The sequence below is a fragment of the Lutra lutra genome, chromosome 10 (genome assembly GCF_902655055.1).
Source record: "Lutra lutra chromosome 10, mLutLut1.2, whole genome shotgun sequence".
NCBI classification, from domain to species: Eukaryota; Metazoa; Chordata; class Mammalia; order Carnivora; family Mustelidae; genus Lutra; species Lutra lutra.
In genome coordinates this window covers 102,650,093-102,677,891 of record NC_062287.1, presented here as the reverse complement: position 1 = coordinate 102,677,891, position 27,799 = coordinate 102,650,093, and the positions used below count along the sequence as shown (strand labels likewise).

The 27,799-nt window shown below is 39.6% G+C and overlaps 1 protein-coding gene across 4 annotated transcripts; it reads left to right on the top strand.

Moving 5' to 3' along the window:
• Window positions 1-341: 341 nt before the first annotated feature.
• LOC125078915 (glycine N-acyltransferase-like) lies at window positions 342-27,785 on the top strand. 4 transcript variants are annotated; one of them, XM_047692179.1, is made up of 7 exons: window positions 342-485; window positions 923-946; window positions 10,731-10,826; window positions 14,777-14,884; window positions 24,441-24,567; window positions 25,961-26,132; window positions 26,710-27,785. In XM_047692179.1, the coding sequence occupies exons 3-7, from the start codon at window positions 10,749-10,751 to the stop codon at window positions 27,110-27,112; spliced, it is 888 nt and encodes a 295-aa protein (XP_047548135.1). In that variant the 5' UTR covers window positions 342-485; window positions 923-946; window positions 10,731-10,748; the 3' UTR covers window positions 27,113-27,785. The 4 variants fall into 4 exon arrangements, with proteins under 4 accessions (XP_047548135.1, XP_047548134.1, XP_047548133.1 ...); XM_047692178.1 differs by lacking the exon at window positions 923-946; XM_047692177.1 differs by lacking the exons at window positions 342-485; window positions 923-946 and adding an exon at window positions 9,836-10,079.
• The last annotated feature ends 14 nt before the right edge of the window (window positions 27,786-27,799 follow it).

Sequence of the window (27,799 nt, the reverse complement as noted above, 5' to 3'; positions counted from 1 at the left end):
TCAGACCTCATCCCTATCTTTCTTATAACCCTGCTTTCATTGCAGGTACTTGGGAATGGGAAGGAGAGGTAAAAGGTGCGGCTTATGCAACATGCCCCTCCTTCTGGTACCTGGTCTTTGGGTATCACACAGCTTTAGGACTGCAGAATCATGGGGCCAAAGAGCAACCTGGTGTTTTGGAAAAAAGCAGCTCGGGTGGCACATGGCCAGCCTCTCTCCCCTCCAGAGCTAGCTCCCTCAACAAGAGTGCCAGAGAAGAAGGGTTGGATTTCAAAAGAGCTGACACCTAGATTTTTTTGCTTATGTGCAAAGTCCACTACATGAACCTCCGCTCAGTAATTTCTGGAGGAGACAAACCTAAACGCAGTCTGCAAGACTCTGCCGAACTGACAGCACCAGAGAGAAGTTTCATCATGTAGGCATCTGCTCTTCTTCATTTGTTTCTGGGGACACCTGAAAGGATTGGTGTGGAGACAGCTTTCCAGGTGGGGGCTCAAACTAAAAAGAAATTAAAAAAATAATAATGATTGCTTTATGACCTCATTTCCACTTAAGTGAGACAAATCAAATATACCTAAGGAAAAGGAATAACTTAAGAAACATGTATCTGGCACTTAGTTTGTGAAGGATAACTTGTTAGGTAATATGAAAAATTCTTGCAGGTCTCTGACCTGCACTAATAAATAAATGAGGAGAGATTGGACAGTTGCTGGAAGAAGGGGGTGAACGGAGCCCTTAATGTGTGGGGACTGCATATGTTATCATATTTAATCCTTCTGGTTATATCACAAGGGAGGTGGTTTTTTTTCCCCCCCCTGCATGTGACTCACAAGAAGTTTGCTGTACTCAAAGTCAGAAAAGAAATAAGTAGATAGATACAGGCATGCCTTGTCTGATTGAGCTCCTCTATTGTACTTTGCAGATACTGTGTTTTTTCAAATTGAAGGTATGTGGTGTCCCACATCAAGCAAGTATATGGGCACCATTTTCCAACAGTATTTGCTTCCTTTGTGTCTCTGTGTCACATTTTGGTAATTCTTACAGTATTTCAAACTTTTTCATTATTATTATATTTGTTATGGTGCTCTGTGATCAGTGATCTTTGGTGTTATTTTTATAATTCTTCTGGGATGTCATGAACTGTGCACATATAAGATGTTGAAGTTCATCACTAACTGGTGTGTGTGTTCTGACTGCCCTTCTGATGTCTCTCTCTTTCCCCTTGGGCATCCCCATGCCCTGAGACATAACAATATTGAAATTAGGAGAGTTAACCATACAATGACCTCTAAGTGTTCTAACAATATTGAAACTAGGAGAGTTAACCATACAATGACCTCTAAGTGTTCTAACAATATTGAAACTAGGAGAGTTAACCATACAATGACCTCTAAGTGTTCTGGTGAAAGGAAGAGTCATATGTTTCCCATTGTGAATCAAAAGCTAGAAATTATTAAGCTTAATGAGGAAGGCAAGTCAAAAATCAAGACAGGTGGAAAGCTAGGCCTCTTACACCAAACAGTTAGCTAAGCTGTGAATGCAAAGGAAAGCTTGAAGAAAACTAAAAGTGCTACCCAGTGAACATATGAATAATAAGCAAGCACAACAAGCTCATTGCTGATATAGAATACTTTAGTTGGCTGGATAGATCAAACCAGCCACAACATTTCCTTAAACCAAAATCTAACCCATAGCAAGGTCTCCCTTCAATTATGTGAAGCCTGAGAGAGGTGAAGAAGCTTCAGAAGAAAAGTCTAAAGCTAGTAGAGGCTGGTTAATGAGGTCTGAGGAAAGAAAATGTCTCCATAACATCAAACTGCAAGGTGAAGGGGCAACCACTGACAGAAGCTGCTGCAAGTTATCCACAACATCTAGCTATGATATTAATGACCGTGGCCTCACTCAACAACAGATTTTCAATATAGATGAAACAGCCTTCCATTGAAAGAAGATGCCATCTAGGACTTTCATGCAGCTGCTGACTTTAAGTTAAAACCAATGTTCGTTTACGTTCTGAAAATCCTAGGGCCCTTAAGAAGTATGGTAAATTGGGATACCTCGGTGGCTCAGTCGTTAAGCATCTGCCTTCAGCTCAGGTCATGATCCCAGCGGGAAGCCTCTGCCTGCAGCTCCCCCTGCTTGTGCTCTCACGATGTTTCTCTCTCTCTCTCTCTCTGACAAACAAATAAATAAAATCTTTGGTGGCTCAGTCTGTTAAGAGTCTGCCTTCAGCTCAGATCATGATCCCAGGGTCTTAGGATCAAATCCCGTATCAGGCTCCTTGCTCGGTGGGGAGACTGCTTCTCTCTCTGCCCTCTGGCCCTCCCCCTGATTGTGCTCTTTCTCGCTCTCTGACAAATAAATATATAAAATCTCAAAAAAAAATTACAGTAAATCTACTCTTCCTGTGCTCAGTAAATGGAATGTCACAGCCTGAATGACAGCACAGCTGTTTACAACATGGTTTATTGAATATTTTCAGCCACTGTTGAGACCTACTGCTCTGTAAAGAAGATTCCTTTCAAAATACTACTTCTCATTGACAGTTTCCCTAGTCCCCCAAGAGCTCTAATGGAGATGGACAAGATTAATGTTGTTTTCATGCCTGCTAACACAACACTCATTCTGCAGCCCATGAGTCAGGTGGGGACTAATTCTGACTTTTAAGTCTCATTCTTATTCTTTAAGAAATAAAATTCATAAGGTGATAGCTTCCACAAATGGAGATTCCTCTGATGGATCTGAGCAAAGTAAATTGAGAAACTTCTGGAAAGGACTTACCATTTTGGACACCATAAAAGACATGCATGGTTCATGGGAAGAGATAAAAATATCAACATTAACAGTTTAGAAGACGTTGATTCCAACCCTCATGGAGAACTCCAAGGGGTTCCAGACTTCAGTGGAGGCAGGAACTTCAGGAACTGCAGATGTGCTGGAAACAGCAAGAGAACTAGAATCCGAAGTAAGCCTGAAGAGCTGACTGATTTTGCTGCCATCTCATGATACTTCAATGCATGAGGAGTTGCTGTTTACAGATGAGCAAAGAATGAGGTGTCTTTAGATGAAATTTACTCCTGGTGAAGATGCTGTGAAGACTGTTGAAATGCCAACAAAGAATTTAGAATATTATGTAAACTTCACTGCCGGAGTAGAGGGGCAGGGTTTGTGAGGATTGACTCCAATTCTGAAAGAAGTTCTACTGAGTAAAATGTCATCAAACAGCATTACATGCTGCAGAGAAATTGTGAAAGAAGGAGCCAATCAATGTGGCAAACTTCACTGTTGTCTTATTTTAAGGAATTGCCCTAGCCACCCCAACCTTCAGCAGCCAGCACCCTGATCAGACATCAGCATCGAGGCAAGACCTTCCACCAGCAAAAATGATTACCACTCACTGAAAGCTCAGATGACAGTTAGCATTTTTTAAAAAAACAAAGTATTTTTTTAAAGATTTTATTTATTTATTTGAGAGAGAGAGTGAGAGAGAGCATGAGAGGGCAGAAGGTTAGAGGGAGAAGCAGACTCCCCATAGAGCTGGGAGCCTGATGCAGGTCTCAATCCCGGGACTCCAGGATCATGACCTGAGCCGAAGGCAGTTGCTCAACCAACTGAACCACCCAGTTTGCCCCTAAACAAAGTATTTTTAATTAAGGTATGTACATAGAGTTGTTTGTTTGGTTGGTTGGTTTTTTGTGGGGTTTTTTTGGTTTGTTTGTTTTGTTTTTTTTACATAATGCTGTTTCATCATTTTGTTTTCTTCAAACGACTGACAGTGATACATAATGCTGTTTCATCATTTTGTTTTCTTCAAACGACTGACAGTGATTTGGAAGAGAGACAGAGAACACACATAGAAAAACCAGGAACATGTCACCACTCTGCACATTGCCCAACATGTTAAAGCAGCAGGATCCAAACATACAGTGAACTCTTTGTGACCTAGATGTTTTTCCATAGAAACAAACTAATATTGGCTCATTTCTACAAGTCCAAATCTTTCATGACCACCCTGAAGAATCCACATTCTTGAGGACCTAAGCTGAAAAGATGTATCAGAGTCCTAGGAAGTCAAAGTGAACAGGGAACAACCCAGCAGGAACAAATGCCTCAGAGCTAAATATTTAAGTGTCAATAACTTCTAGCCAAAGACCATGTGGAACACACCTAGAAGCCAGATGAGTCAGATTTATTGTCTGTTGCAACAAGAGAGACAGCACACCTTAAGGAAGTGTGGCACATCTCAGTAACAGTGTCAGGAGGGACTTGCCAGGTGATTTGGGGAAGGGTTCGAGGAAGCATGGATTTGCTCTGCTTGGATACTGTCAGAAAGCATTGCAATTCTATTGAAGACTCTTGTCCTTGAAGCAGGAAGAAAGCACAGGGATAAAGAAGTGGCAGCCACTTGTTACCTGGGGAGAGGAGTATTTGGCCATTTTTGCAGAGAAGACAGCCTTCTTGTTTTGTCCATGCTCAAACATGACCGTGACACAGTCTCTTTTTTGTCTCCTTCCATCATGGCCACAGAATGACCTTGCCTGATGTTGTTGTTCTGTAAAAATGTTATGTTTTAAGGTCTGCTTTTTAAAAAAATTCTTTCCCAAATTCATAAAACTCAAATTTCAAAGTGGAATGTGGAACTATTTTAGATAAATGACCTGTCATGCAGAAAGTAGCAGAGGGACAAATAAGTACAGACAATGACTTTCTTCTAACATTTGCATTTAGAAATTTACAACCACTGACTCTGTCAAGAAGTCACCTTGATTTTTTAAAAATAAAAAATCAGCACCATTTGTTGAAAAAACTATCCTATCTCCATTTGTCTAAACATCTTTTTTTTCTAAGAATTTATTTCTTTATTTGAGAGAGAGAGAGAGAGAGAAAGGATGAGAAGGGGGAGGGTTTGAGGGGAAGCAAACTCCCTGCCAAGCAGGGAGCCTAATGCAGGACTCAATCACAGGACTCCAGGATCATGACCTGAGCCAAAGGTAGTCGCTTAACCAACTGAGCCACCCAGGCACCCCTAGACATCTTGGTAGCAAATCAAATGACCACAAATGTCTTTCTATTTCTGGGCTCTCTATTCCATTTCATTGGTTTATTTTTCTTTATGCCAAGACTCCTCTATGATGATTACAGTGGCTTTCTAGAAAGCCCTGAAATCATGTAAATTTTAGAATCTGTGACTTTCTACAAATAAGACTTGGGATGTTTTATGGCTAATTTGAAACTATAGATCAGTTTGGGGGAGAAATGATGACATACTAGCAATAGTAAATCTTCTGATGGGTTTTTCCCTTTCATGTATTGTTATGGATAGTTTCAACTGCTGCATCTTCAATTTCATTGATCTTTTCTTTTGCAACATCTAATCTACTGCTAAAAACAGCCAGTGTATCTTTCATTTCAGGTGCTATATGTTTTCATTTGTATAAGTTCCATATGCATCTTTTTTATGTCTTCCATTTTTCTTCTCATAATCATGTGGTCCTTTATGTTCTTAAACATGAGGAGTAATATTATTATAGCTATTTAATGTCCTTGTTTGCTAGTTCCAACAGCTCTGCATCTACCCATTTTTATTTCTTTAGGCAAGGAGAAACCTTATCTGCAAGTATTGCAAAGAGTGGGAGAGACTCTTACAACAGGGAAGACGCACTGTTGTAACAGAAAAACAAAACAAAACAACAATTTTGACCATAGGCCTAGCAATGTCTCCTCTAGGTCCGTTTTTTTGTTTGTTTGTTTGTTTTGTTTTGTTTTGTTTTTTAATTTATTTTCAGCATAACAGTATTGTTTTTGCACCACACCTAGTGCTCCATGCAATCCGTGCCCTCTCCAATACCCACCACCTAGTTCCCCCAACCTCCCACCCTCCACCTCTTCGAAACCCTCAGATTGTTTTTCAGAGTCTATATTCTCTCATGGTTCACCTCCCCTTCCAATTTCCCTCAACTCCCTTCTCCTCTCCATCTCCCCTTGTCCTCCGTGCTATTTGTTATGCTCCACAAATAAGTGAAACCATATGATAATTGACTCTCTCTGCTTGACTTATTTCACTCAGCATAATCTCTTCCAGCCCCGTCCATGTTGATCCAAAAGTTGGGTATTCATCCTTTCTGATGGAGGCATAATACTCCAGAGTGTATATGGACCACATCTTCCTTATCCATTCATCCGTTGAAGGGCATCTTGGTTCTTTCCACAGTTTGGTGACCATGGCCATTGCTGCTATAAACATTGGGGTACAGATGGCCCTTCTTTTCACTACATCTGTATCTTTGGGGTAAATACCTAGTAGTGCAATGGCAGGGTCATAGGGAAGCTCTATTTTTAATTTCTTGAGGAATCTCCACACTGTTCTCCAAAGTGGCTGCACCAACTTGCATTCCCACAAACAGTGTAAGAGGGTTACCCTTTCTCCACATCCCCTCCAACACATGTTGTTTCCTGTCTTGCTAATTTTGGCCATTCTAACTGGTGTAAGGTGGTATCTCAATGTGGTTTTCATTTGAATCTCCCTGATGGCTAGTGATGATGAACATTTTTTCATGTGTCTGATAGTCATTTGTATGTCTTCATTGGAGAAGTGTCTGTTCATATCTTTTGACCATTTTTTTATATGATTGTTTTGTGTGTGTTGAGTTTGAGGAATTGTTTATAGATCCTAGATATCAACCTTTTGTCTGTACTGTCATTTGCAAATATCTTCTCCCATTCCGTGGGTTGCCTCTTTGTTTTGTTGACTGTTTCCTTTGCTGTGCAGAAGCTTTTGATTTTGATGAAGTCCCAAAAGTTCATTTTCGCTTTTGTTTCCTTTGCCTCTGGAGACATATCTTGAAAGAAGTTGCTGTGGCTGATATCGAAGAGGTTACTGCCTATGTTCTCCTCTAGGATTCTGATGGATTCCTGTCTCACGTTGAGGTCTTTTATCCATTTTGAGTTTATCTTTGTGTATGGTGTAAGAGAATGGTCAAGTTTCATTCTTCTACATCTAGCTGTCCAGTTTTCCCAGCACCATTTATTGAAGAGACTGTCTTTTTTTCCACTGTATATTTTTTCCTGTTTTGTCAAAGATATTTGCCCATAGAGTTGAGGGTCCATATCAGGGCTCTCTACTCTGTTCCACTGGTCTATGTGTCTGTTTTTATGCCAGTACCATGCTGTCTTAGTGATCACAGCTTTGTAGTAAAGCTTGAAAACAGGTAACGTGATGCCCCCAGTTTTATTTTTGTTTTTCAACATTTCCTTAGTGATTTGGAGTCTCTTCTGATTCCGTACAAATTTTTGGATTATTTGCTCCAGCTCTTTGAAAAATACCGGTGGAATTTTGATCATAATGGCATTAAAAGTATAGATTGCACTAGGCAGTATAGACATTTTAACAATGTTTATTCTTCCGATCCAAGAGCATGGAATATTCTTCCATCTTTTTGTGTCTTCTTTCTTTCATGGGTGTTCTGTAGTTCCTCAAGTACAGATCCTTTACCTCTTTGGTTAGGTTTATTCCCAGGTATCTTATGGTTCTTGGTGCTATAGTAAATGGAATCGATTCTCTAATTTCTCTTTCTGTATTTTCATTGTTAGTGTATAAGAAAGCCACTGATTTCTGTACATTGACTTTGTATCCTGCCATGTTACTGAATTGCTGTATGAGTTCTAGTAGTTTGGGGGTGGAGTCTTTTGGGTTTTCCATATAAAGAATCACGTCATCTGCAAAGAGAGAGAGTTTGACTTCTTCATTGCCAATCTGGATACCTTTTATTTCTCTTTGTTGTCTGATTGCTGTTGCTAGGACTTCTAATACTATGTTGAACAAGAGTGGTGAGAGTGGGCATCCCTGTCGTATTCCTGATCTCAATGGGAAGGCTGTAAGCTTTTTCCCATTGAGGATGATATTTGCTGTGGGTCTTTCATAGATAGATTTGATGAAGTTCAGGAATGTTCCCTCTATCCCTATACTTTGAAGAGTTTTAATCAGGAACGGATGCTGGATTTTGTCAAATGCTTTTTCTTCATCAATTGAGAGGACCATGTGGTTCTTCTCTCTTCTCCTCTGGGTCCGTTTTTACTGTTTTTTTTTTTTTCTCCTGCTTATGGATCATGATTTCCTGATTCTTTCCATGCCTAGCATTTTTTATTGGATGCTAGACAATGTGAATCATAACTATGAGTTGATAGACTTATAGTGTTGCATTTTGTTTTGGTGCATAGTTAAGCTATTGGAATGAGATGATCATTTCAAGACTTGCTTTTAACCAGGGTAGGGTGGATTTAGAACAGACAAGTCTGAATTCAATCCTCTGCTGAGTATCTCACCTGATGCCCTTATGTTACGAGGTCTTTCCACTTCAGCCTGTCAGAATACAAACCCTTCCCAGACTTGTGTGAGCTATCAGAATTTTTCCACCTGATCTTTTCCAGTGGCTCTTTTCCTAGGATAAAGGCCAAGGTAGTCTCCCCTTACACAGTTCAGCGACAAGCCAAAGAATGTAGGAGGCTGCTCTTTCCCAAAGATCTCCAGAACTCTCTCTCTCATTTTCTGTCTTTCTCATTCTCTCTCCCCAGCCCCTGCTTTCTCTCTTTCTGGAGCTCCATGCTGGCCTCTATCTCTGTATGCTCAAGTCAGTGAGACTGCTGTGGTCTGGTCTGGTTCCATTTCCTATAGCTGCAGCCTTCAAGCAAGCAGATGCAATCATGAAGCTCACCTTTTCTCTTCCTTTTCTAGGGTTGGCAGTTCTGTGCTGCACGACGTTGTTTCATTTGCTGTTTAGTTTTTTGGTTTTTTTTTTTCTAAGTATTTGATCTCTTTTAAAAAAATATTTTATTTGGCAGAAAGAGAGAGAGACAGAGAGACAGAGGGTGCACAAGCAGAGGGAGTGGCAGAGGGAGAGGGAGAAGCAGGCTCCCCACTGATCAGGACCTGGGATCATGACCTGACCTTCAGCTTAACCATCTGAGGCAGCCAGGCACCCCGTTATTTGCTGTTTACTTCTGTCATTTTTTTTTTTTTTCCCCGGGTGAGATGGTGAGTCCAGATCCTGTTACCTTAGCTTGGCCAGAAGCAGAAGCCTCCTCCCTGCCATTTGAGTCACAAACTTACCCAGTTCTGACCTGAGCATGGCATCTCACTCACAGTTGGTTTTAATGCAACATCTTCTCAGATCACTTCTTTGGTGCCTTCACTTAGAAGGGACTTTGTACTCCTCCAAAGATCATAGTTCCAAAGTACAGTGCTGTGACACGGACTCTTTTCTTCTTTTCCATGTGGTTGAGATTTTATAGAATGTTTTGATAATCCCAATTTCAGGCAGTGAATCAAATATGAAAAAATGCTATATTTATTCTACCTAGTAATCTGTACAATATGCATCATAGGTGTAAGAACGAGGTTTTGAGATGGTGTAAGGCTTAAAAGGGGTGGTGGTGGTGGTGGTAAATACCAATTTGGAATATAGCCTGGAAATTTTTTAATAGGTTTGTTTACATTTTAGACCATGTCCTAATGCCCACATTGAAAAGACTGCAGCAAAACAGCTTGCAATACGTAGCACTTTAACTCAGGTGGGGCGGAAGAAGAGGAAGAGGAGGGGACAGAAAAGGATGGGAAGGAAGAAGAGAGGGAGAAGGAGCAGGGATAGTTGTAATAAAATAACATGTTCAGGGGCGCCTGGGTGGCTCAGTGGGTTAAGCCTCTGCCTTCATGATCTCAGGGTCCTGGGATCGAGCCCTCTCGATCAGGCTCTCTGCTCAGCAGGGAGCCTGCTTCCCTTCCTGCCTCTCTGCCTACTTGTGATCTCTGTCTGTCAAATAAATAAATAAACTCTTAAAAAAAAATAACACGTTCAGTGCTGACTATATGAGAGATAGTCTTCAAAGCCCTTATTGACTCATTTAATGTATTAACTCATTTAGTCCCCACAAAAATTCTATCAAGTAGATAGGACTACTAGCCCATCTTCTTTTGAGGTTGTGAAAATCAACAAAAGGAATCCTTTCGAATGGACTCAGGAAGCCAGCAGAGGGAGCCCTGGCCATACTACTCTCCATTGCATTCACAGCGGGCCCAACAGAAAGTAAGCACCACCTTACTCTCAGTGAGCAATGACCATGACCACAACTCAGCCAATCAAAAGCCTCTATACTTGGCACCTTTTCTTTCCTCCAATAGACCTTTTGTTTAGAACAGCCTTCCCAACTTCTCTTTGACTTATATAAATAAGTGTTCCTCTCCGTTGTTCTCCAGACTTGCCTACCATTTTCTACAGCTTCCTTATCCTGAACTGCAATTCTTTGCTAGTCCCAAGTCAGCCATTTTTGATGGTAAAATGACTGAACAGTTTTATTTGTGAGGTTAACAGAGGAAACCAAGGCCCAGAAAGAGTAACTTCCTTCCCCACTGTTACATAGCTCTTCACTGGTGGAGTCAAAAGAATCACTAATGGCAAATGAATTTCAAAAGAAAATGTGCTTGTTAATCTAAAGTGAAACTGACAGCTGGAATACACTGAAGGGTAAGAAAGTGAACTAAAAACATGTAGAAAGAGCCTCCTGTGCTTTCTACCATGCTCAGCCTTCCCTGGAGCTGGTGAAGACTTTAGTGATGCTCACACGGATGAAGAGCCATGGAAGGGGGACCTGATCATTGGATGAGAGCTTACTACTCATTTTTTTGAATCTCCTCCAGCTTCTTCTCATTCCTGGCTATTTCTTGGTTCTTCCTCTAGGCTACAGTATCTTCCACAATGTTCCTATTGCAAGGTGCCCAGATGCTGCAGACACTGGAGAAATCCCTGAGGAAGAGCCTTCCTGAATCTTTAAAGGTGACTGTAGAAATTTCTGGGTGGGGAGAAAGGAATAGAAATTTCCTGTGAAACAAGAAAAGAGATTAACATTTATTGAGCATTTGGTCTGTGACAAGTGCTAGTGGTGTTTTCTCTCACTGAGTGGCATTACCTCTGTACAAGATATGTGCTATGATGTCTGTGTCACTGATGAGAAGACAGAACTCAGCTTGGTGATTTACCTAATATCACATAAATAGTAACTTCAATGCTATGTTATGAACATGGGTATGTTGGAACCTAACTGCCGTTTGCTTTATATTCTGTGATTACAGAAGTGTTCCCTTACTACTTTCCAAAAGAACATTCTGTAATAACATTGGAATTCTGTCCGGATTTTTCCTCCAAATTTCACGGAGACTGCATATTAATGTTTCGTTTATTCTCCCAAAAAGAACACTTCCCAGGTGACAGGTTAACCATCATGTCCTCTCTAAAATTCCTAAGAAGTCAATTCCCATTTTAATTTAAATTTCCCAATTTCTCCGAACTGACTGCACATCAGGCTATTTCATGACTGACTCTCAGTATCTCCCTTAACCTAGTACATCTGATCAGAAATCTCAGGATTAAATTAGACACACACATAAATACCTACATCCAGAACTGGGCAAGCATGACTCTTAATGCCATTCGTGAGTACTTGCTTGTTTTTTTCTTTAGCACCAAAGTGACAAGGTGTACTTCAGTAGAAACAAAATAACAACCGTGTGTCTTCATGTATGTGTATGTGTGTTTAGAGGACAACTGTTCTTCCCTGAAATTTCTGTAGACATAGAAATTAGATTTTTTTTTTTTTTAGGGGCACCTGGGTGGCTTAGTGGGTTAAGCCTCTGCCTTCAGCTCGGGTCATGATCTCAGGGTCCTGGGTCAAGCCCCACATTGGGCTCTCTGCTCGGCAGGGAGCCTGCTTCCCCCTTGCCCTCTGCCTGCCTCTCTGCCTACTTGTGCTCTCTGTCTCTGTCAAATAAATAAATAAAATCTTTTTTTAAAAAAGAAATTAGATTTTTACTGTTTTATAAGACACTCCTATAAGATGCATGCATTTTAGATAAGATAAATGCATTTGCTCCCTCACTCCCTCACAGCTCTCTTACTCCCTTCTTTCAGTATAAAGGAGAAAAATATTAGCACTATTTTATTTGGAGATCACATGGCTTAATTTTTAGTTATTAGACACAGACAAATGAAATGAGTTGCAATATTCTTTAATTACTATGAAAAAATGACTTTGAGCCACAGCTGACCCTTGAACAACATGGGTTTGAGCTATATGAGTTCACTTATGTGTGGGTTTTTTTCAGTAAATATAGTAAACTACTGTAAATATATTTTCTTTGTAATTTTATTAATAACATTTTCTCCCTTTATTGTAACAATATAATATATAACATACAAAGTTGTCATAATCAACTGTTTATGTTATTGGTAGGGATTCTAGTCAATTGTGAATTATTCATAATTCATAATTCATAAGTTTGGGGAGAATCAAAAGTTATATACAGATTTCCATTGTGCAGGGAATCAGTGCCCCTAACCCCCATGTTGTTCGAGGGCCAACTGTGATCCATAACTAAAGTAACCCATTTTGGTAGATTCTCACTAGCATTAATCTCTATTACCTAATATTTAATTCCTTTCCTTTGGTGATCCTTACGATTCAGGCAACCTTGCAGAGAGATAGTCAATTTGGGGGGAGGAGGTTACATTAGCTAGACACTCTATGAAGAATTGCCTAAGATATTTTTATGCTAAGGAGCTCTTTTATAAATTTTTCAGGTCACCGGTTTTCTTCATGCTTTAGTGTAGGGTTTTGTAATTTGAATTTCTCTTTACCTCTTCTGTTAGTTGGACCTCAAATATTTTGAGAAAACTCTTGGTGAATCCCAAGTGTCTTTTCTTGGAACATCTCTGTGGTAGGATATGGTGGCCCTCTTAGTGCCTCAATTCATTCTCCTTTGGTGCATATTAAAGATACACATTTCTCCCTAGCTGAAATCTAAAATATTTGTATGCCAGGTACTTTTAATGAATATATAACCTAAAACTCAAAACTTCCTTGAGTCGCAGATAAGAATAAGTCCAGCCATTCCTGTAAGTGTTAAATGTTAAATACATTGTAGTACTTGGGTCAATTCCAGTTGAGTCAACTTAGAGTAGCTGCCTGGCATGTTCTGAGTTCAGCAGGAAAAAAAGAAGAAAAATTTAAATAATTAGGCCATGGGAATAACAAAGAGTAACAGTTCTACATGTTTTCAGATCCCATCATGGATAATATCGTAGTGCAAATCAACTTTACAGCCCCCAAATGCAAGTGTGTAAAAACATAATGTCTATAATTTGCCAAACTATACTGAATTTCTGTATCAAGACTCCACTTATGGTTGGAAACAAAATAAATTTAGATAAACTCAGTCAACTCAGAGGTTTTTTTTAAAGATTTATTTATTTGAGAGAGAGAGAGAGAACATACACAAGCAGGGGCAGGAACACAGGGAGAGAGAGAGAGAGAGCACAAGACTCCCTAATGAGTGCAGAGCCTGATGCAAGGCTTGATCCCATAACCCTGAGATCATGACCTGAACCAAAACCAAGAGTCAGATGCTTAATTGACTGAACCACCCGCATCCCCCTCAACTGAGTTTTTCCCCCTTCTCTTCCCCACCCCTTTAACATCAATAGTTTATGTGGGTGGAGAGCAGGGGTGAAAGATATTGGTATAGTCCTTGGTCATCATCTATCCATGGTGGAAATTATTAAAGTATATACCATCTTTTTGGCCTTGGGTCATTTGCATGTTCCCATGCTGGTATCTGAAGAGGCTTCGTGTTTACATTTACCATGAGGCCCATGCGGATATCCACTGCTGCATTCCCCAATCCCCAAACCACAGAAACACAATGTCCAGGATGAGGGTGGGGATCCAAGACTGGGCCCCAAACCATGGGACTCACAACCTATTCTCTTGAGTACTTTGCTGTAGCCTCTGCTTGTTGGTGGAAGTTCATTTAATCTTTCCAGATAATAATGTGGTCATTTGGGATGCCTGGGTGGCTCAGTGGGTTAAGCTGCTGCCTTCGGCTCAGGTCATGATCCCAGGGTCCTGGGATCGAGTCCCACATCAGGCTCCTTGCTCAGTGGGGAGGCTGCTTTTCTATCTGCCTCTGCCTGCTGCTCTGCCTGCTTGTGTTCTCCCTCTCTTTCTCTCTGACAAATAAATAAGTAAATAAAATCTTAAAAAAAAATAATGTGGTCATTTATGTTAAGGAGCATTAAACATGTACATAATCTTTGAGCCAGCAACTACTCTTCTGGATATTCTAAGAAAATAGGTGCCCATGCAAAGATTTCTGTGCAAGCATGTTGTATGAAAAATTATTTGTCAAAGTGAAAAGTTGGAAATGGCTAAAATTACCACCAATAGGCAAATAAATTAAACTGTGGTACATCCCTACAATGGAATCCTAAGCAGCCATTATAAAATAATTGAAAAATTTTCTGTTTATGAACATAGATATATGCCCACAATGCATTCAGTGGGGGAAAAAACACAATGTATCAGATCATTTTATTTTTATAAAATTGTTGTATCTCTATGTGTATGAAAGAAGAAAGTCTTGGAAGAGATAATTTTAAATCCTAAAATGAAGAATGGTAGTCTTAAAATCATCAAATTTTATCTGTCCAAACATTTTACTGATGCATGTATGATTCATATTGGATGGGGAGAGAAAGCTCTCCTCATTAAAGAGTAAAAAAAAAAAAAAAAGTAGTACTTGGAAATAGTTTGACCTAGGTGTCCTATTTGGCCTTACTTTAACACAAAATTCCATGATTTCATAGAAAAAATCCTTGTCCTGATCAAACAAGACACTTTACCATCCCTTCCTAACAAGCCAAACCTCTCTCCCCTACTTGGGATGCTGCAGGTTTATGGGACTGTCTTCCACATGAACCAGGGAAATCCATTCAAGCTGAAGGCCTTAGTGGACAAGTGGCCTGACTTTACAACAGTGGTTATCCGCCCTCAGGAGAAGGTAAGTTGCCAGAAGTTGTATTAATATGCCTCTGTGTTCATTTTTGCTGTGAGCCAGCCATGCACTCGGAAGTGTGGCAGCTCCAGGGGATACAGAAATGAATTGTGTGATGGTGAGCAAGTCCTGTCCTCAAGGAACTCACAGCCTGGAAGAAAAAATCCATAAGCAAATAAAAGAACATGGTGTGAAAAGTGCAAGAACAGATGTATAACACAGAAATAGCCTAGGTGAAAGCTGATTCAGCTATGAAGGTTGGAGATGGAGGTTATAGGAAAAGGTCAGAGAGACTTCCTGATGAGAGGTTTCATCTACACTGGATTTGGGGCATAGATAGCGTTAGGCTGAAAAGAAAAAGAGGCCATTCTAACCAGAGAAAAAACACCAAGGGCCAACATAGAAAGTTGTGAAATAGCACGATGAGTTAGAATGGTCATTAAAAGGAAATTTATAAAACTATAACTTCCATATGCATTTAGGGAAACATTTAAAGAGAGAGAGAGCATAAGTGGGGGGGGAGGAGCAGAGAGAGAAAGAGAGAATCTCAAGTAGACTCTGCACTGAGTGAGGAGCCTGAGGCAGGGCTAAATCTCACGACCCTGAGATCATGACCTGAGCCAGAACCAAGAGTTGGACACTTAACCAACTCTACCACCCAGAAGCTCACATTTTGGGGAAACACTTAAAAACTAGAGAAACTACACAGTTAATACATTTCAAACAAAAACTCCTAAGCTTATTCTTAAATATGCAGTAAAATTATAAATATATAAAAATATAAATATTATATCTTTCATAGAAATAAAGTTATTTGAAAACCACTAAATTAAATAATATATAAAGAAATTTGTATTAGTAATAAAAACTGAACAAAAATAAAATTATTTGGGGCACCTGGTTGGCTCAGTGGGTTAAGCCTCTGCCCTCAGCTCAGGTCATGATCTCAGGGTCCTGGGATCGAGCCCCACGTCGGGCTCTCCGTTCAGCGGGGAGCCCGCATCCCCCTCTCTCTGCCTGCCTCTCTGCCTACTTGTGATCTCTTTCTCTGTTAAATAAATAAATAAATAAAATGAATTATTTTATCTTTTATGTTAAATGTGATCTTAAGGAACAAAATGTATTAGTGGGTATCCTTGATGATTTGTCAGTGTATTTTGGGGCAACATTTTCCAATTATTTTTTAAGAAGCTTTCTAATTCTACGCTGAGCTGTGGTAATATTTTCCTATGCCTCCTTCCTCCTAATAATCTCATCTGTTATTGAGAGGAGTTAAGATGATAGAGGAGTAGGAACCCTAAGCTTGTCTTGTCCCTCAAATACAACTGGATAACTATCAAATCATTCTAAACACCCAAGAAACCAATCAGAGTTCTGAAAAAACAAATGCAAGTCTACAAGTAGAAAAGCAACTGTCCTTTGGAAGGTAAGATGTACAGAGACTTGAATCTGGGGTGATACGGATGCAAGGAGGGAGCCTGCTTAAGGAGGCTACTGCAAAGTATTATAAGCAATTGAGTGCAGAATTGGTACTCAGCAGAGCTTCCAGGTGTAGGAACAGAGAAGACAGATGAAAACAGTAAGTGTAGGCGCTGACTTTCTGCTATGTGTTGCTATAAACCTGCAAATGGCTGCGTGGTCATGTGACAGCTTTCTTGGGAACAGGTCCAGCAAAAGGCAGAAGCATACTGAGACCCTCTCTGGGAAGAACAGCACAGGTCCCCACCAGAGGACTCCCTAAAATTTTGGAGTTTGAAACTCAGTCGTGTGCCTGAGATAAAAATGCTTGGACACATGAAGGGCGAATACAGAGTTCTGACAAAAACCAAGGAGACAAAAGTGATTGATTGCTTTTTTCTGAGGGCTCACTGAAGAGTTGGGGCTGAGAATTTTCAGCTCTAGTGCTAGAGAGCTGGGCACGGCCATTTTCATTACCCCTCCTTCAGTGCTGAAAGCCTTCAGGGAGCAAAACTGCGCCACCTAGTGGAGTTTGGAGCTGCTCCCACTGAGCCCTGCCTCTCTGTGCACTGGAGATGCATTTCCACTAGGACAAACCCACCTAAGAATTAACTCAACTGGTGCCTCCTCCAGAAAACCAGCACAAACAACTTGCTTACACCAAGTTAACTGATCATAGAGGGCTGCAAATCTTCAGCTGTTAGGGAAAACAGTATATAGCATTTTTGTATTTTTATTCTTTAGTCTTTTAGTATTATTTTTTCAGTTTTTTTAATTTTTTCAATTCTTTTTTTATTCTTTTTTTATTTTTTATATGTACTTTATATCTCTATTGTTTTATTTTTTGTTCCTTTTCATTGTATTGCATTATTTATATACATATATTTAGTGTTTATATGTATATATACATTATATATTTCATTGTATTGTATTTTCTATATATACACACTCCCTCTCTCCTTTTTTCTTTTCTTTTTCTTTCTTTCTTTCTTACCTTGGGATCTAGTTTTTTTTTTTTAGCAAGCAGACCAAAACACACCAAGGATCTAGGGGGGGCTTTTCATTGTTGTTGTTGTTTCTTTCTTTTCTTTTCTGGACAAAAATGAGAAGACAGAAAAATTCACCCCAAAAGAAGGAACAGGAGGTAGTACTCACAGCCAGGTATTTAATCAATATGGCTATAAGTAAGATGTTTGAACTAGAATTTAAAACAATTATAAAGACACTACCTGGCCTTGAAAAAGGCATAGAAGACACCAGAGAATCCCTTAACGTAGAGATAAAAGAACTAAAATCTAATAAGGCCAAAATTAAAACTGCTATTACTAAGATGCAGCCCAAAGAGAAGGCCATAAAAATTAGTATAATGAAGCAGAAGAAAGAATCGGTGATATAGAAGATGAAATGTGGGAAAATAAGGAAGCCAAAAAGAAGAGGGAAAGGAAACTATTAGATCATGAAGGAATACTTAGGGAACTCAACAATTCCAGAGAACAAAATAATTTCTATAAAAAAGGAGTCCCAGAAAAGGAAGAGTGAGGAAAAAGGGCAGAAGGTTAATTTGAACAAATTATAGCTGAGAACTTTCCTAATTTGGGAAAGGAAACAAGCATCTAAGTCCAAGAGGCACAGAGAACTCCTCTCAAAATCAACAAAAATAGGTCAACACCTCAAACATATTATAGTGAAACTTGCAAATTACAAAAATAAAGAAAAAAATCCTGAAAGCAGCTTGGGACAAGAGGTCCTTAACCTACAAGGTAGAAACATAAGGCTGGCAGCAGATCTGTCCACAGAGTCCTGCAGGCCAGAAAGGACTGACATGATATATTCAACATGCTAAATGGGAAAATATGCAGCCACGAATACTTTAGCTAGCAAGGCTGTCATTCAGAATAGAAGGAGAGAGAGAGTTTCCAAGACAAACAAAAACTAAAGGAATTCATGAACACTAAACCAGTCCTGCAAGGAATATTTAAGGGAACACTTTGAGCACAAAGAGAGACCAAAAGTAATAAAGACTAGAAAGGAACAAAGACAATCTACAGAAACAGTGACTTTACAGATAACACAATGGCACTAAATTCATAGCTTTCTATAATTACTCTGAATGTAAATGGGCTAAGTGCTTCAATCCAAAGACATCGGGTATCAGAATGTATTAAAAAAACAAGACTCCTGGAACAAACAATCCAAAATTTGTATGGAACCAGAAAAGACCACAAATAGCCAGAGGAATGTTGAGAAAGAAAATGAAAACTGGAGGCATCCTAATTCCGGACTTCAAGCTATAATACAATGTAATCATCAAGACAGTATGGTACTGGCACAAAAACAGACACATAGATCAGTGGAAGAGACCAGAGAGCCCAGAAATGGACCCTCAATTCTATGATCAAATCTTCAGCAAAGCAGGAAAGAATATTCAATGAAAAAAAAAAAACTGTTTCTTCAAAAAATAGTATTGGAAAATTGGACAGTCACATGGAGAAGAATGAAATTGGACCAATTTCTTTACACAAAAATAAACTTAAAATGGATGAAAGACCTAAATGTGAGTCAGGAATCCATCAGAATCCTAGAATAGAACACAGGCAGCAATCTCTTTGACCTCTGCCACAAGAGCTTCTTGCTAGACATATGGCCAAAGGCAAGGGAAACAAAAGCAAAAATGAACTATTGGGACTTCATCAGGATAAAAAGCTTTCACAAAGCAAAGGAAACAATAAACAAAACTAAAAGGCAACCTAAAGAATGGTAAAAGATATTCACAAATGACATATCTCATAATGGGCTAGTATCCAAAATCTATAAAGAACTTATCAAACTCAAGACCCCCCCCCCCAAAAAAAATACAGTCAATAAATGGAGGGGTGCGTGGGTAGCTCAGTGGGTTAAAGCCTCTGCCTTCGGTTCAGGTCATGATCCCAGGGTCCTGGGATCGAGCCCCACACTGGGCTCTCTGCTCAGCAGAGATTCTGCTTCCTCCTCTTTCTCTCTCTCTCTCTGCCTGCTGCTCTGCCTAATTGTGATCTCTGTCTGTCAAATAAATAAATTAAATAAATAAATAATAAATAAATAAAATCTTAAAAAAAAAAAGAAATGGACATAATCCCTACTCATCAAAGAGCCTTCTTCTCCCCCTGTCCCTTCCCCTGCTTGTGCCCTCTCTCTCTTGCTCTCTGTCAAATAAATAAATAAAATCTTAAAAAAAAAAGGAAAGAACGAAAGAAATGGGTGGAAGACACAAACAGACATTTTTCCACAGAAGACATACAAATGGCTAACAGACACATGATAAAATGCTCACATTACTTGGTATCAGGGAAATACAAGTCAAAAGCACAATGAGACACCACCTCACACCCGTCAGAATGGCTAAAATTAACAATGCAGGAAACAACAGATGTTGGTGAGGATGAAGACAAAGGGTAACCCTCTTACATTGTTGGTGGGAATGCAAACTTGTGCAGCCACTCTAGAAAACAGTGTGGAGGTTTTTCAAAAAGTTAAAAATAGAGTTACTCTGTGACTCAGCAATTACACTATTAAGTATTTATCCAAAGGATACAAACAGTGATTCGAAGGGGCACCTGCACCCCCATGTTTATAGCAGCAATGTCTACAATAGCTAGAATATGGAAAGAGTCCAGATATCCATCAACAGATGAATGGATAAAGAAGATGTGGTATATATACACAATGGAATATTACTCAGCCATCAAAAAGAATGAAATCTTGCCCCTTGCAATGATGTGGATGGAACTAGAGGATATTATGCTAAGTGAAATAAGTCAAAAAAAGACAAATACCATATGATTTCACTGATATGTGGAATTTAAAAATAAAACAGATATCATAGGGGAAGGGAAAGGGTAAGAAAAGATAAAAACAGAGAAGGGTCAAACAATAAGAGACTCTTTAACAACAGAGGACAAACATTGTAGCTGGTGGGGATGGGAGTGTGGGGTGGGGTAATTGGGTAATGGGCATTAAGGAGGGCACTTGAGGTAATGAGCACTTGGTATTATATGTATTTGATGAATCACTAAATTCTACCCCTGAAGCTAAAAATACACTACATGTTAACCAAATCGAATTTAAGTGAAAAAAAATTTCATTAATAATTTAAAAAATAATAGAAAGCAAACTAAAAAGTTAATAATCTCATCTGTTATTCAATAATTTGAGATGATCTTCAAATAAGTGGTTTATTTCTTTTTAGAGCTACACTTTATTTAACTCTAGCATTGTTTTAAGAAAGCATTTTTAATTTTTCATCTTCTTTGGCTTCATTAAATTTAGATGGTGATTTTAATCCAGAATTAGCTATAACCAAATTTAATACTGTCACATTCATAATTGGTGTGTTCTGCAAGTATTTGAACTGTAGTAAAATTTATTCTTGCCACAGATGCTTTTCCTTATTACTTGTTTTCCTCTTCTTCCCATTGGGAATAACAGAAATATAGGAGAATGCTTTCTAATAATTGTCTTTGCTTGACTTGAAATTTTAATGCACTATGTGGTTAGAGAGTACTATTGTTATAAAATTTCTATCATAAATTGAATACTTGACTCTCTCCTCTTATCTCATTATTTAAATAACTTAGGAATAATTGCAATGCACCAATAGAAATATCAACATTTTAGTACTTAAAAATATCACAGTGTATCTCACATTTTGGTCCTTAGTACATTTTGAGTGTACTCTGTGTATGGTGTAAGAAAGTGGTCCAGTTTCACTCTTTTCCATGTAGCTGTCCAGTTTTCCTAACACCATTTATTGAAGAGACTGTCTTTCTTCCATTGGATAGTCTTTCCTGCTCTGTCTGTCACAGATTAATGGACCGTATAAACAGGAGTTTATTTCTGGCTCTCTAGTCCAATTCATTGATCTGTGTATTTATTTTTGTGCCAATATCATACTGTTTTGATTAATACAACTCTGTAATATATCTTAAATTCTGAAATTATGATATCTCCATCTTTTTTTTTTCTTCCTCAAGATTGTTTTTGCCATCCAGGGTCTTTGTGGTTCCATACAAATTTTAGCCTTATTTGTTCTAGGTCTGTGGAAATGCTGTTGGTATTTTGATAGGGTTTGCACTGAATCTGTACTTTGGGCAGTATGGACATTTTGACAATATCAATTCTTCCAGCCCATGAGCATGGAATATCTTTCTCTTTGTTTGTGTCATCTTCAATTTCTTTCCTCAGTGTTTTATAATTTTCAGAGTACAGCTCTTTCAGTTCGTAGGTTACATTTGTTCCTATATATTTTGTTTTTGCTGATGCAATTGTAAATGGAATTTGTTCTTAATTTTTCTATCACTTCATTTTAATTGTATATAAACAAACAATTTCTGTGTATTAGTTTTGTCATAGGGTTTTCTATGTATAGTATCATGTCATCTTCAAATAGTGACAGTTTAACTTCTTTAACAATTTGGATGAATTTTATTTCTTTTTCTTGTTGCATTGCTGTGGTTGGGACTTCTAGGACTGTGTTGAATAAAAGTGGCAAGAGTGGGGGCACCTGGCTTGTGCAGTTGGTTAAGTGTCAGACTCTTGGTTTCGGCTCAGGTTGTGACCCCATGGGATCCAGCCCTGCCTCTGGCTCAGCACTCACTGTGGAATCTGCTTGAGGTTCTCTTTCCCTCTCCTTCTGCCCTTCCCACTCATGCACTCTCTATCTCTGAAATAAATAGATAAATCTTTAGGGGGAAAAAAGTGGCAAGAGTGGACATCCTTGTCTTCTTCCTAACCTTAGAGGAAAAGTTCTTTTTTTCACCATAACAGCTTAATATCCAAAATCCATAAAGACTTACACAACTCAACATCAAAAAACAAATAATCCAATTTAAAAATGGGCAGAGGACTTGAATTAGATACTTCTCCAAAGAAGACATACACATGACCTACAGGCACATGAAAAAATGCTCTATATCATTCATCATCAGGGAAACACAAATCAAAACCACAACTAGATATAACCTTACAGCTATCAGAATGGCTCCAATCAAAAAGATGAGAAAGAACAAGCATTGGTGTGGATGTGGGTAAAAAGGACCCTCATGCACTATTGGTGGGAATTTACATTGGTACAGCCACTATAGAAAACAGTAAGGACGTTCCTCAAAAAAACTGAAAATAGAAATACCATATGATCCAATAATTACACTACTGGGTATTTACCCAAAGAAAATGAAAACACAAATTTGAAAAGATCTATGCACCATATTTATAGCAGCACTGTTTATAATAGCCAAGATATGGAAGCAACCCAAGTGTCCATCAATAGAAGAATGGATAAGAAAAGATTTAGTGTCTTTTACACCATACACAAAAATAAACTCAAAATGGATAAAAGACTTCAACGTGAGACGGGAATCCATCAGAATCCTAGAGGAGAACATAGGCAGTAGCCTCTTCGATATCAGTCACAGCAACTTCTTTCAAGATATGTCTCCAAAGGCAAAGGAAACAAAAGCAAAAATGATCTTTTGTGTCTTCATCAAGATCAAAAGCTTCTGTACAGCAAAGGAAACAGTCAAGAAAACAAAGAGGCAACCCACGGAATGGGAGAAGATATTTGCAAATGACAGTACAAACAAAAGGTTGATATCCAGGATCTATAAAGAACTTCTCAAACTCAACACACATAAAACAGATAATCATGTAAAAAAATGGGCAGAAGACATGAACAGACACTTCTCCAATGAAGACATACAAATGACTATCAGACACATGAAAAAATGTTCATCATCACTAGCCATGAGGGAGATTCAAATTAAAACCACATTGAGATACCACCTTACACAAGTTTGAATGGCCAAAATTAGCAAGATAGGAAACAACATGTGTTGGAGAGGATGTGGAGAAAGGGGAACCCTCTTACACTGTTGGTGGGAATACAAGTTGGTGCAACCACTTTGGAGAACAGTGGGGAGAAATTAAAAATAGAGCTTCCCTATGACCTTGCAATTGCACTACTGGGTAATTAACCCAAAGATACAGATGTAGTGAAAAGAAGGGCCATCTGTACCCCAATGTTTATAGCAGCAATGGTCCTGGTCACCAAACTGTGGAAAGAACCAAGATGTCCTTCAATGGACGAATGGATAAGGAAGATGTGGTCCATATACACTCTGGAGTATTATGCCTCCATCAGAAAGGATGAATACCCAACTTTTGTAGCAACATGGACAGGACTGGAAGAGATTATGCTGAGTGAAATAAGTCAAGCAGAGAGAGTCAATTGGTTTCACTTATTTGTGGAGCATAACAAATAACATGGAGGACATAAGGAGATGGAGATGAGAAGGGAGTTGAAGGAAATTGGAAGGGGAGATGAACCATGAGAGACTATAGACTCTGAAAAACAATCTGAGGGTTTTGAAGGGGTGGGAGTTTGGGGGAGCCAGGTGGTGGGTATTATGGAGGGCACATATGGCATGGAGGACTGGGTGTGGTGCATCAACAATGAATTCTATTACGCTGAAAAGAAATTAATAAAAAAAAAAAGAAAAGATTTAGTGTTTATGGAGTATTACTCAGCCATAAAAAGAGTGAGATCTTGCCCGTTGTGACAACATGGATGGACCCAGAAGGTATAATGCTACATGAAATAAGTCAGACAAAGAAATACAAATACCATATAATTTCCCTCATATGTGGAATCTGAAAAACAAATAAGCAAACAAACAAAAATCAGAAACAAATCCATAAATACAGAAAACAAACTGATGGTTCCTAAAAGGGAAGAGGGTAGAGGGATGGGCAAAATGGGTGAAGGGGAGTGGGAGGTACAGGTTTTCTGTTATGGTATGAATAAGTCATGGGGATAAAAGGTACAGCATAGGGAATATAGTCAGTGGTGGTGTAATAGCATTGTATGTGAGAGATGGTAGCTGTACTTGTGCTAAGCACAGCATAAAGTATAGACTTGTTGGATAATTATGTTGGATACCTGAAACTAACATAACACTGTGTGTCAACTTACTTCAATTTTAAAAACTCATAGTAGAGTGGAATTTAGAAAAATGTATTACAATCATGAAATATAAAGAATGTTTCATTTTGCTTTTCCCAATGACAATAGGAGATGATAGATGATTTTGATCACTACACCAATACTTACCAAATCTACTCCAAGGACCTCAAGAATTGTGAGGAATTTCTTGGCTCACCAGAAGTCATCAACTGGAAACAGCATTTGCAGATCCAAAGTAAGAGAAATGGGATGTGTGTAGCCTCACTTCTCTGTCCTAAACAATTTTCCCTGAGTCATATCTCCTATCCCCCAAGCTCCAGACCCTCAGCCTGCTGCCAAACTTTTAACTCACTCGTAAAGGGAGAAAAAAATACTCTTGCAAAGAATGGGGTTTTATTTTTTATTTTTTATTTTTTTTTATTTTATTTTATTTATTTTATTTTATTTTTTATTTTTATTTTTATTTTAACCATAATATAATTTCTTGATAGCCAAGAATTTATGGCATATTTTGCAGGCATATCCAGGATCCCTCAAGTGATTGGGTACCGAAGCATTCCCTTAGGGCTTTCCATTCCTGGATTAAGTGTGACAACTTGTGCCATAAAGCATCTCCCAGACCATGAAGGGCAATGGTCATGGTTGTGGACATGCCCCCAGAGTCAGACTCCTTGGAATGGCATCTGCTTGTTACTTGCTATGTGATTCTAGTCACATGACTTAACCTCTCTGACACCGTGAGTTTCATATACAAAAATGAGGCTATGTATAGTTTCTAGAACACTGGGGCATTGAGAAGATTAAATGAAATCTTGAATAGGAATTTCTCACTATGATACCTGGATGGATCTGTTAACTTTTGCTGTGTAGCAAACCTCATAATTCTGTGAATCAACTGTTTGGGCTAGGCTCTGCAAGGCCGTCCTGCTGATCTCACTTGGGTTTAGTCAGGCAGTTACAGTCAGTTGGTGGTTGGGCTATGGGCCAACTGATGCGCCTGGCCTCAGTCACATGTCTGAATGATGGTTCTGGCTGCCAGTGTTGGCTGCTATGGCAACGTGACCTCGGCAGGCTAGCACTAGGCCTATTCATATGGTATTGGTTTCAAAGTGACTGAGATCACAAGGAGAGAGCTAGCCTCAGTGTTCAAGCACTTTTAAGTTTTTCCCCACATCAAATTTATTTTTCCCCACTGGCAAAACAGATCATAGGGCCAAGGTCAGATGCAGTGCAGGAGAGGACTACTCCAGGGAATGGATACAAGAAGATGTGGGTGAATGTAGGCCATTATTGCAAAAGTCTTCCACACTGAGAACATAGTAAGTGCACAATGGATACTGGCTACTATTTTTCTAACGCCTTCCTCTCCTTTCATTTCAAAACTACATGATTATGAAGTCCAGAAAACTTGGTTCCAGTCTTGCTTTGCCACTAAAGACTTAATGAATTTCTGGGCCCATTTTTACTCATGTAAAATAGGGGAAATTGCACAAATCATGATGATGAGACTCTGGTCACGCAGCAGCACTGAGTCTAGGTTCTCTGTAAATCCCAGACACTTCCTACTCCCCTGGAGCACTTCTCCACAGGATGTGCTCAAATCAGTCTCTCCTTATAATCCCATGTAGGTACCCAGCCCAGTCTGAATGAGGTGATACAGAATGTTGCAACCACTAAATCCATCCAAGTCAAGCAGACACGGTGCTTTCTCTATATGATGGCGAATGAGGTGAAGAAACTGGTTCCTTCCCTGCTGGACGTAAAGCAGTTATCCCCCAGTGGCGGCAAACCCAAGGCCATGTGAGTTTCATGCGAGTCAGCCTGCACTACTCACAACTCCCACTACTGGCCTAGCCTCCTGTTTTCTCTCCCTAGTTCCACTAGGCCCATCTGCAATCAATATTTGTCAATGCAGCCAGAGTAATCTTTTTAAAAAACTGTGCAATTCTACCAGGTGGCTCAGGTCATGATCCCAGAGTCTCAAGACTCACAGGGGGTTCCCTGCTGGGTGGGAAGCCTTCTTCTCCCTCTCCAGCTTCCCCTGCTTGTGTTCCCTCTCTCTCGCTGTCTCTCTCTCTGTGTCAAATTAATTAATTAATTAATTAACATTTTTAAAGAATGTAATTCAGACCATGTTCCTCCTCTGCTTAAAACACTCCATTTCCTTTTTTATCTAGAGTATATCCAACTTCTGCTCAATCCTTTGACCTATCCTGTCCTTCCTGCATACTCACTCCAACAATAGTGGCCTTTTTCTGTCCTTCTCGGGGACTTTGCATCTGCTATTGCCCCTTCCCACTCTGTCTTTCAAGACAATAGAGGTAGAGAACAAACACAGACCTTCATACTCATGGACTTTTCTCCTGGGCCTCCACAGCAACCAAGAGATGTTTAAACTCTCCTCCCTGGACGTTACCCATGCTCCCTTGGTGAATAAATTCTGGTATTTCGGCGGCAATGAGAGGAGCCAGAGGTTCATCGAGCGCTGCATCCGGACCTTCCCCACCTTCTGCCTGCTGGGGCCTGAGGGGACCCCTGTGTCCTGGGACCTGATGGACCAGACAGGGGAGATACGGATGGCGGGGACCGTGCCTGAGTACCGGAAGCAGGGCCTTATCTCTCACATCATCTATTACCAGACCCAGGCTCTACACAAACTCGGCTTCCCCCTGTATTCACACACAGACAAGAATAACAAAATTATGCAGCAGATGTCTTATAATCTGCACTACATCCGCCTGCCCTGTGACTGGAACCAGTGGCACTGCATGCCTCTGTGAGGCAGCCCTGCACGGAAGACCATGTCAGATGGGCCTGGGCCTGGGCCTGGGGGGACAGAGGGAGAGAAGATGCTGTTTCGTCTTCTGCCACTGCTAAAGAAATGGCACTATTTGGGCTCGGGGGAAGCAGCACGATTGGTCAGCAAGGCCACCCTCATCCCTGCACACACATCACAGATGGGCTTCTATAGATTTGTCCGTATGAAGCAGGCCCAGGTATTCCTGCAGTGGCCCCCACATAAGTGAGCCCTCCCACACTTCTAGGATCTTGGTGACATTGCTTCATGAGCTGCATGTTGCCTCAGATAGCTTCTCCTGGGCTTCTTACAACATGGATTAGTAGAGCCTTCACAAATTTTCCAGGGAGGGATAATATTCTCTGGGCATTATGAATGATTTCTGTTCCTTCCTGTGGCTGTTTCCTTAGTGATCAGCAAGTGTGTTCTGCTCATTAGGTTTGCAGAGATCATCTTTTCCTCTGATTGCTACTTTGGAAGTACATTAAATATATACAAATACATACAGATGTTAGGTTAAACATAATACACATGAAATAGCAGGGAGAGTTAATAAGAAAGAGACATAGGTTAGCCTGTCCTCTCCCCACTCCTGCACTTTCCTAAACCCATCTGAACCCCCAAACAATAAAGAGATTTTGTGTTTCACTGTGTAAGCTGAAGTGCAGTG